The sequence below is a fragment of the Cynoglossus semilaevis genome, chromosome 8, assembly GCF_000523025.1.
Source record: "Cynoglossus semilaevis isolate Cse_v1.0 chromosome 8, Cse_v1.0, whole genome shotgun sequence".
Lineage (NCBI taxonomy): Eukaryota > Metazoa > Chordata > Actinopteri > Pleuronectiformes > Cynoglossidae > Cynoglossus > Cynoglossus semilaevis.
The window spans coordinates 1,636,347-1,646,525 of NC_024314.1; the positions used below are offsets into that span (position 1 = coordinate 1,636,347).

A 10,179-nucleotide genomic window follows, 5' to 3' on the forward strand; every position below is an offset into this window, starting at 1 on the left:
CCTCAGTCTTAAAACAAATTAAAAAAAAAACTCTTGACGTTATATTACAATACATCTAATTTTAGTTAGCTTTTTTTTGGTTTTTTAATTAATTAATCATTTTTAATGTGTACATTTTTGTAACTTCACCACATTCCAGAGTTACATGTTTCCATTGCAGGTACAATTCTTGAAGAATCTAATAAAACTAGGCCAAAAAGCAGGTTCATCCACAGAGTCAAAATAAACAGCCCAGTTAAATTTAGCTCCAGAGGCAGATTCACTGTGCAGGTGCGTCTTGTTCACACACACACACACACAGAGCACACCTGACAACACAGCTGTTGGTCATAGACATAGTAAATGCCATGATGTCACATGAGAAATAAATGGATACACATTGACGAATGTTGAGAAGGAATTGCAAAATTAAATTGTTCATAAAAATGTTTTTACTAAAGGTAGTTTTTACCTTTGTTGAGTTATTGAACTGTTATCTGAGAGAAGCTCTTTTCACCTACCTCTCTGCATCCTCTTATAAACAGCCCGTTTTTCCAGGGATGTAATGATCCCTCTTTTTCTATCAGCTGTTTCTCCACACCTTCCAGGGCCCTTCATTTTTACAAGGTAAAAATAAATGAAACAAACACTTCCTTAATTAAAAACATTAGACGTTAAACTTCATATGCATCATCATTGTGCACACTTGACTAGTAATCAGTGAAGGTTCCTCTCATTATCACCTTACCTGAAACACAACACAATGGGTGAATGGAACTCTCCATGGTGCTGACTGCAGAAAAGGAGGAGAGGGGAAAGAGGCTGTGATGCATCATTAGAACTGCCAGTTTACATCGGTCTGCACTGCTTCGGCAAAACAGCGGTTGTTGCTCTTGCCTCACAGCAAAAAGATCACTGGTTCACTGGTTCAATTCCCTGGTCCTTCTATGTGGGCCTTGCACGTTCTCCCCAGGTGTACTCGGCTTTCCTCTGAGTCTAAAAACATGCAGATTTGGTTAATTAAACAAGGTTTAAAATGAGCATAGGCGTGAGTGTGGTTGTTTTTATATGTTGCCTTATGAATGACTGGTAAACAGTCGGTTCTAATGTCTGGCTCCAGTCAGGGGAGAGATATGAACACAGTTCTTGTTGCCTTTTGTTTCCATTCACTTTTGCTGATGTTTTACAAACAATTCAGCTTCAGAGACTCACTGCACTTCAGTTTACCTCAGCATTACTGTTATAGTGAAATGGTTGTGTTATTCCATTTAAATGAAATATACAGTAATAGAAAGAACTCTGAAAGCAGGCAATGTATTTGTGTCTACATACAGTATATATACACAGTATATACAAGTTCAAAAGCTAAAAGAGGTAGAAATGAAAGAGAGCCTTGGGCTGACTTCCCCTTTTTCTTGCCATTTAATAACATAGTCAGAAAGGCCTGGCATAAATCAGCACTGATTGTAATTATTTTCTGTCCTTTCACTGTGTGGAAGAGTTAAGGATTTAGGCAGTTTAAATCTCAATAAAAAATAAGCAGATTTACTGTCTCTTCCTTCACTATGCACTTTGAATAATTAATGCAGCTTTACGGATAAATACCACTTTCCCCTGCCCGTTCAACTTAAGCCAGTAATAGATGTGGCTAAAAAAGCTGCCATCTTTAAAGTAGGGATATCAGGCTCTATCTTTAGAAAAAACAACCATACTATATAGGTTACCTACCAGTCTGTAGGCTTTGGGAAGCGTGTCGTTCCTTAGCACCTGGATACATGAAATGATAATACTCAAAAACATCAGCTGATATATATTAGACACCAAACAATTGTGTTGATGGAACACATATATATATATCATCAGTGGTCCCAGGACACAGTGCTTTACATCTAGTGACGAAGAGACAAAGATGTGCCAACGCATTATGAAGTAAAAAAAGTTGTTGGAGGATTATTAAAAACATGATTTATTTTACCCCATGAATAATACATTCTTCCATGACTTAATGAAATCCATGATATTTTTTACAGCGGGAGAGCAGCTGACTTCTGCACACTGCTGCCATCTTGTGCAGCTTTAGGGAAGTGTAGTAGTTACACATCAGAAGTGATTTTTTTTAGCTAAATGTTGACAATTAAAAATAAACAGATCTTCTAGCCTATTGTTATTACTCTATCGTAAAGTCTCTTTTCTTCTTCCAACAGCAATTTACATTTTCATGTAAAAACGTATCAAAATATCTTTAAAAAAGCAAAAGGAAGGCAAAGTGAACACTGTACTGTTCTCTAACAGTTTTAACATTTTTAAACAAACGCTAGTTCTGACAACGTACACTGACAGGTGTATTAAATATAAAAAGAACAAGATTATACATAAAAACTTTTTTTTTTAAAAAAGAAAGAAAAAACGTTTTGAAATGGTCATGATAAAATGAGACACCTGTATTCTTTTATAAGATTTAAAACCATCATGATGTTTTGGCAACGAACCATGTTAAAATCAAATGATTATAGGTCTCTGTGGGAGATGCCACGACCAACATTAGCGTGTGTCTCCACTTATAAATATCTATTTAATTTGCATGTAAAAGGCCTGGTTCTAAAATGTGTCAACAGGTTGTTATATTTTAGAGAAAGTTTGAATAAAATCTACAAGTTGCCAGTTAGGGCCGAGTCCATGAGATCATCGTCTTCATTTCTCATGTACATGGGACTGGGCCGAGACGGACGCTCCGGGCCCAGCATGGACAAAGAGGACTCTGAAGCAGAGATGGGCGATCGAGACCAACTGTCTGATTTAATTGGATGTGAGGAAGGCCCCATGGACATGGACGACTTCTTTTTTTCCTTCTCTCTGTCTCGTTCTCTGTCTCTGTCTCTCTCACGTTCTCTTTCTTTTTGCTTCTTTTTCTCCTTCTTGTGCTTTTTGTGTTTCTCCCCTGAACTGAGGGTAATGGAGCTCATGTAGTCCTGGGGGGGTAGTGGTCGCATGGTCTGGTCGTCGTCCGAGCTGGGGCTGTTTTGGTGGGACTTCTCTGCTACCGAGCTGCTCCCTGACTCACTCTCACTGTCGTGGTTGAGCGGAGTGTATCCTGGTGAGCGGCTGTGGCTTGGAGAGGAGCGGTCGTGTTTGGGAGTAGAGCCACTGAAGAGAGGCGACGCTTTGAGACTGGAAATTTGGGGACGCATGGAGTCGCCAGATCCCTCGCCGGATTTTTGAAGCACTTTAGCCTTGATGCTTGGTGAGCCCCCGTCAGGTTTGCTAATAATGATTTTGGCCAGACCAGTTGTGCCCACCCCACCTGATTTTGGGTCCATTAGTTTTTTATCTCCACTGTTTCCCCCAGAAACTGAAACTTTTGCTTTAGCATCCTTATCAGAGCTTTCTCTCTTATATTCTCCACTTTGGGACGATGAGCCATGTTTGGAGGGCACCATGCTTGATGCTCCACTGCTGGGAACACTCCCAGAACCACCACCAGGAGCAGATCCTGAACCAGATCCTCCGACTGGTGGCCCAACCTCACATCCATCCTCCCCCAGTCCCCCTCCTCCTACACTCTTGAGTTTGTCTATGACTGCTGTAAGAGAAGGCTTCTTGTTTCGACTAGGTGATTTCCCTTTGGCATTGGGGTTGTTTGCATTGTTCTGATTTGCTGCCCCACTGCCCCCACCGCTCCCACTGCCCCCACCTCCTCCACCACTACCCCCACCTCCTCCATGTCCTCCGCCTCCACTATGTCCTCCACCTCCACTTCCTCCTCCACTCCCACTCCCATACTGAGTCTGAGAACCTGAGTAACCCATGGAACCAGAAGAAGAGGAGCTCGAGGATGATGTAGATGATGTGGAGCCAGAGGAAGAGCTTCCACCCATGGGCTTTTGAGAACTCATACCTCCACCAGAAGACTTGGACCCCCCAGAGCCACTGCCTCCTGAGCCCATTGGAGATTTAGCCTTGGAAGAAGGGGGGGTTCCCGGTACTTGAGACTGAGACATTTTCATAGGGGAGGACAATTTGTCACCAGATCCACCTGAACGGGAATGAGAAGGAGAGATGTTTGGCTTCATGTTTGGATTCATGAGGGACCCAGACGGCTTCCCCCCCTGTGGTTTTGATTTATTACTGCTGCCAATTCCACTTCCACTACCTCCAGGTCCAGACAGTCCATGTTTAGTGATCGGCGAAGATCCTGGTTTACCCACACCCATTCCTTGAGAAGAGCCTTTGGACTGGGAAGTGCCACTTGCGCCGCCTAGTCCACTTCCTTGCTTGGAGCTGCTTCCTTGTGTTACAGAGCCTTCCTTGGACTTGATCTTACCTGAGGAAGATGAGTGGGAATGATGGCTTTTGCTGCTGCTTGTCCCTCCTACACTTCCAGTGCTACTTGTGGTCAAACTGCTGGAAGTGTATCCGCTATGGGATGAAGTTTTCCCACCAGTGATTGTCCCTTTTTGGATCTGAATGGTGATTTTGGGAACTTTTGGAGGTGTGGCACCACCAGGGGGCGTTTGTGACCTTCCTGAACTACCAGGAGACTTGGAACCTCCTCCGCTCATGCTTCCTCCAGACCCTGAGCCACCACTAGGAGGTGTGTACGGTCGACCACCTGAGCTGTGTGATGGCGACTTTCCATCAGGGTCTAGTTTTTTGCGTTTTGGAGGCTTATCTTTAGACTTTCCCTCACTGGATGGAGTTCTGCTGCGTTTGATTTGTTTAACCTCAGTGGAAGTGCTGCCCATTCCAATACTAGAGTTGCTAGCTGCGCTTCCACCATTCTCATCCTTTGGTCGCATCAGTCCCTGTGGCTGTTTCACTTTGGGTTCTGCACTTTTAAAGTCACCACAAGCTCCAAGGCCCATCATGATTGGACTCTGAGATCCAGCACCATGTGTGTCTCCTAAATCCGGGGCTGGCCCTAGTAGTGGTTTACCACCACCACTGTTCCCTACAAACGTAATGCCTATATCAAAAGGGTCCTTCAGTGTAGGCTCTGGAGTGCTTTGCCCGTGTGGAGTCGGGTTCTGAGGTGTTCCTGATGGAGTATTTTGCTGGCTCCCTCCCCCAAACCCTTTGACAAGGTCTATGTCTCCATCAGCACTGGGGGAGCTGTCGTCAAAGTAAGTCTGAGAGAAGCCATGGCCGGAAGTCAGCAGGTCAGCATTAAAATCAGCGGCATCAGGAAAGAAGTTTGTAGAAGATGAATCGCTGTTGGGAGTGGCTGCCGTTGCGGCAGCCTCTGCGATCAAATCAGCAGCGTCAGTAAAAGGATTTTCGTTGCTGTTGGCACTGAAAATGTCTGCAGAGTCAAAAACTGTACTGCCTTGGCCTGAACTGGAGGAGTCACGGATGGGAGTACCGAGTGGGCCTCCATCCTCCCCACCGCTGACCACCGGGTGCTGTCCATGGTTGCCACTGCTAGGTTTGCCTGTCTGTTCTGGTAAATCTGAGAGGATCTCTGTGATATCAGCTCCAATGCTGTCAGAACTTGACAGTCGAGACATTCGAGGTGGTACAGTCCCAGGTGGTTGCTGCTGCTGAGACTGGATATGAGACTGTGAATAAGGCATGCCGGGGCCAGATGGTGGCGTTCCACCTTGGCTTGGTGCTGGGGTGATGCTGTGCGGTGTGTCTAAACCATCACCAGTCAGGTTAACATCAAATATAGAATTTTGAGATGCATCTACCATAGAAAGAAGCTCACGGTGGAAATCATCTTCATGTGTGGCTGCATGGTGCTGGTGATGCTGCTGAATGGAGGATCCTTGTTGTGATTTCATACCCATTCCACCACCTGGAGCACTTCCAGGCAACATGGCACCTTTCTCTGTTGGCCGTGGCCGCTTTTTCTTTCCCTTTGTGTTTCCCCCAGGACAGGCTGCTCCCATGCCCTCTGTCCGAGGGGAACCAGAGTTCTGTCTCTCTAATGGACTAGAACTGTACAGTGCAGCAAAATCTTGAGTGGGATTATCTTTTAACAAGTTCATCAACATTGGATGATTCTTAGTGTTGCTGGCAGGAGAGGAAGTTGGGGGCGGAGTCTGATGTGGTGGAGGAGCATTTTGAGAGCTGGGACTAGAACCCATATTTCCAGTGATTTGTAAAAGACTTGTCAATATGGGATTCTGGACAACTTTGCTGTATTCATCTGAATGAACCTGGCCTTGCTGCTGTGGCAGTTGATGTTGTCCAGCCACTCCACCCTGGTTAAGGCAATCTCCTCCTTGGGCTTGTCTCTCTGTTTGGGACTTCCCAAAGAGAATCATTGGATTTGGAAAATTAGGTCCACCGGCAGGACCTCCGGTTGGGGTGTTGCCTCCTGTGAGTCCAGGCATTTCCAAAGGATTTGCTATATCACCTGCTGCCATGTTGTACATAGGGCTACCAGATGGTGGAAGATTATTTTTCACCATGGTCGCCACAGTTTGGGCAATTAGCGACAGTGCTGGAGTGTCAGCCTGGATGGTCTCTGCTTTCCTCCGAATAGCCCGCATGGTCACAGGAATGGACATGCATCTAAAAGAGGGCAAACAATATCTATTATTTTTTCAAACCAATAAAAAAAGTCTGAATGAAAAACTGAAAGACCTGAAACGCACCTCTGAACCACTTTAGTGATAAAGTCATCAGTACAGATTAAGGCATCTGATGGACCTTTATACAGCCGGCAGGACACTTGTCTGGAGTCAATCACCTCCATCACCACTGGGAGTCGAGTGGGACAAAAATAGACAATAAGAAAATAAATCCTTACATCAAATATGCAGTAGTAGTATAAATTCCAAAAACATGTGAACTCACCACAGACCAGTGATTCATTGACTGGATGCTGGAATGAAACACTGAAACTTGAATCAGTGAGAGGACATACTTCAAACTGCAGCAGGCCAGCACTGTCTGCAGGAAAAACAACAAACCACATATCACATTTACTACAGGACAAACAAAAAGACAAACAAAGTTCATCAAGGAGCTACATCCATACCTTCTTTGATAGGAGTCTGTTTTACACAGCTGCCAATCAATGTGTTATAGGCAGCCTGATGCCGGATGATATCTAATAGATGTGGCACTTGTGCCGGGTGGCGAAAGGGGATCTTGGAAACCAGTGCTCCTTGGAGAGAATGTCCATCTTGAACTGGGGCATCGCCATTCAGGAAATAACAATGTTGCTGATCAGGCAGCACCTGAAAGAATGAAGAGTCATTCATTTGGCCTTGTCCACACAACCCTTAAGGTTTCTTAGACAAATCATTGTCTTAAAATTTCTAAATATGTTTAAAAAGACAAAAGCAGGAAATTGAACCTTGGACAAAATCACCAAAAATGAAATAACAATAAAGTGCTCACAGAATAGAAGTGCATGTTGTGGGAAGGTGGAGGTGTGGAGCTGCTCTCTTCCAGGAGTTGGAACTGGCTCTGGACGATTAACTGGTAGAGAGGTGAGAGGCTTGGTGGGGTCTCAAACACTGGGATTGCTAAGATAAGGAGAGACATACGCTTAGCTTAACTCCTAAAAAAACAACCCACAAAAATATATTTAATCAAAACCACGTATATTTATATAAGATTTACTTACCAGAAGCATAACCCATCCTTTGAATAAATAAGAGTGAAAAGGGCATGGGGCGGGTCAGCTTGAGAAAAAAGCAAGCAGGCAGATCCACACAGTTGGAGTTGGTCACAGTGGAGAAGGAAGGGGTCCTTAAATGAGAAAAATAAGAAGAAATGATCAAAGACAGAGCACAGTTATCTCACACTTCTATGGAACCAATGTGATGGATAAAAACCCTTAACCAAAAGATAGGACCTTTACCCTTTGTTGTCCACAGGGTGAGATCCAGTAATGAGTGGAGCAATTGGGAGCTTGTAGACGGCGACGGTTCCCTCAATTGTGACAGACACGCTGATGCCTAAAGAGCGGGGAACTGCAAAAACAAATTAAACCAAATAAAAAACTTTTTCAAAAACATTTTCAAAGGCTTACTGATGGTGACCACACAGTTGGAGTTGGTCACAGTGGAGAAGGAAGGGGTCCTTAAATGAGAAAAATAAGAAGAAATGATCAAAGACAGAGCACAGTTATCTCACACTTCTATGGAACCAATGTGATGGATAAAAACCCTTAACCAAAAGATAGGACCTTTACCCTTTGTTGTCCACAGGGTGAGATCCAGTAATGAGTGGAGCAATTGGGAGCTTGTAGACGGCGACGGTTCCCTCAATTGTGACAGACACGCTGATGCCTAAAGAGCGGGGAACTGCAAAAACAAATTAAACCAAATAAAAAACTTTATAACATTTTCAAAGGCTTACTGATGGTGATGCTCCTTTTCCCTCACACTCACCATTTTCTGTTAAGTTTAGCTGTGCTCCCTCCTCAAATATGTCATAAGGGGACACGTAGCATTGAAGAGAAACAAGATTGCCGCCACTCCTCGCTGTCAATAAACCCACGCTGCCATGAAGTATAGTTTCCACTGCATTTGCATTGGTTGCCAACCTATGAAAACAGCGTCAAATAATGGCTTTGTGGTCTGACTAACTGTATAATAATCATTCAATAGGACTTTTGAAGTTCAATTTAACATTGCATTTGCTTTATATATTACAGCTTTACATAGTTATACACTTATAATTGATAAGTATAATGTTAAGTTTACACATACATTTGTAGAGTACATATACCTTTGATTGTGTATAATTACCTAAACATGTGCATCATCTTGGTGAGATCAAGCTCCAAAGACTGCAGTGCTATGTACATCTTGGTTTTCATCTTACTGGAAAGGAGGATTTTTTTTTTTAAGTTTGAAAGTCAAAACCAAAGAACATCAGTGTTTTAATCAGTTCAAGTTGAGGAACTTTTTTCACTCTTTCGACCTTTAGGTCCACTTACTCATCGCCAGGGAGCTTGTACAGTTCAACGAGTCCTTTCAGGTGTTTGGAGAACTCTTCAAAGTTCTTCTCTCTTACATGACATGCAGACGTAAAGGTATTTTAGAAACAACATCTGCAGTGAATCAACAACTTCTCATGTCTATTATTAATTAATTCAAATTTGTATTTTCTACAAACCTTAGATGCTGGATCAGCTCGTGGCAGCTCTGTAACAACAATAAAAGGACAAAATACATTATTACAGTGTTTCTCATTTCAAAGAACTCCCATTAGTTTTAATTCCATCTTTCAAGTTAACTGGTAGCACGAATGTAACTCCTGAGAGATTAATAAAGTGCTATCTGTCTATCTATAACTGCCCTCTACTTTCTACACGTGTGTCACCACAAGGTGGTGCACTAGAACACATTTATTCAGATAAACCTGGACAGTAAAGTGAACTGACCGTAGGGTTCTCCCTCTGGTGAGCCACCTTGACGTCGACTAGCTGGCCAGCAGGGTCTAATTGGACTTCTACATAAAACATGTCTGATGTGAGAAAGCACTCAGTTCCTGATGGGCTGACATGAGACAGCAGCCTGGAAAAATGAGACACGAAGAATACAATGTTAGAGAAAGAAACTAGAAAAAGAGGTATTTCCTGTTCTAGTTCGAAAACATGCATGTTTCAGGTCAAATGGTCTAAAAAATAGATCAGGATATTACTTTTAGTTTATTAGTTTATATATTATCTTGGTGAAGTATACATATATATATACTCTATATAGAAAGAGAGTCATACAGGTTTTGACGAGCGATTGATTCTAGGCGGTCCGTCATGGAAGGCAGTGATGAAACTGCAAAAAAACAAAAAACAAAGAAAGAACTGTATGATAACATCATCCAACCAGATTGATATTGCATTACAATACACATAACTACAACAACAAAGCAACAACATAACTTGTATGTAACTACTGCACAACAGCGTCAAAACATAATGCCTTCTGCCATTCAAGTCCAATCAATTTCTTATTTTTAACTATATACAGCTAGGCACTAAATACCTCTGTTGTAAAACTCCATGGAAAGATAAATCACTTCCCTGCTCCCCTTCATGTTTTTGTCCTCTAAGTTGCCAGACTCACCTTTCAATGCTCTCTGCAGGGTCTCCAGACAGGTGAGCAGGAGCTGGTGACCCGCAGTGTTCATCGCGCCTCGTTTCTCCTGTGGCATTGAGGGCAAAAGTAGAAACAAAAAACGAGGGCTTGAGAAATATTAAAGTGCTTCATCAACAAGTTTGTGTTTTACGTTTTAGTC

At 43.0% G+C, this 10,179-nt stretch overlaps 1 protein-coding gene across 1 annotated transcript in view; it reads right to left on the reverse strand.

The window, feature by feature from the left end:
* Nucleotides 1-1,962: 1,962 nt before the first annotated feature.
* Nucleotides 1,963-10,179, reverse strand: part of med1 (mediator complex subunit 1) — a 10,437-nt gene continuing 2,220 nt past the window's right edge. Inside the window, exons 3-16 of the mRNA XM_008313825.3 lie at nt 10,008-10,086; nt 9,662-9,716; nt 9,326-9,458; nt 9,058-9,086; nt 8,879-8,950; nt 8,688-8,762; nt 8,328-8,482; nt 8,129-8,240; nt 7,559-7,683; nt 7,330-7,457; nt 6,965-7,166; nt 6,781-6,876; nt 6,579-6,684; nt 1,963-6,495 (exon numbers count right to left, since the gene is read on the reverse strand). Of these exons, the coding sequence (XP_008312047.1) occupies nt 2,628-6,495; nt 6,579-6,684; nt 6,781-6,876; nt 6,965-7,166; nt 7,330-7,457; nt 7,559-7,683; nt 8,129-8,240; nt 8,328-8,482; nt 8,688-8,762; nt 8,879-8,950; nt 9,058-9,086; nt 9,326-9,458; nt 9,662-9,716; nt 10,008-10,086 (5,235 nt within the window). The 3' untranslated portion in view covers nt 1,963-2,627. The remainder of the gene's footprint in view (nt 6,496-6,578; nt 6,685-6,780; nt 6,877-6,964; nt 7,167-7,329; nt 7,458-7,558; nt 7,684-8,128; nt 8,241-8,327; nt 8,483-8,687; nt 8,763-8,878; nt 8,951-9,057; nt 9,087-9,325; nt 9,459-9,661; nt 9,717-10,007; nt 10,087-10,179) is intronic.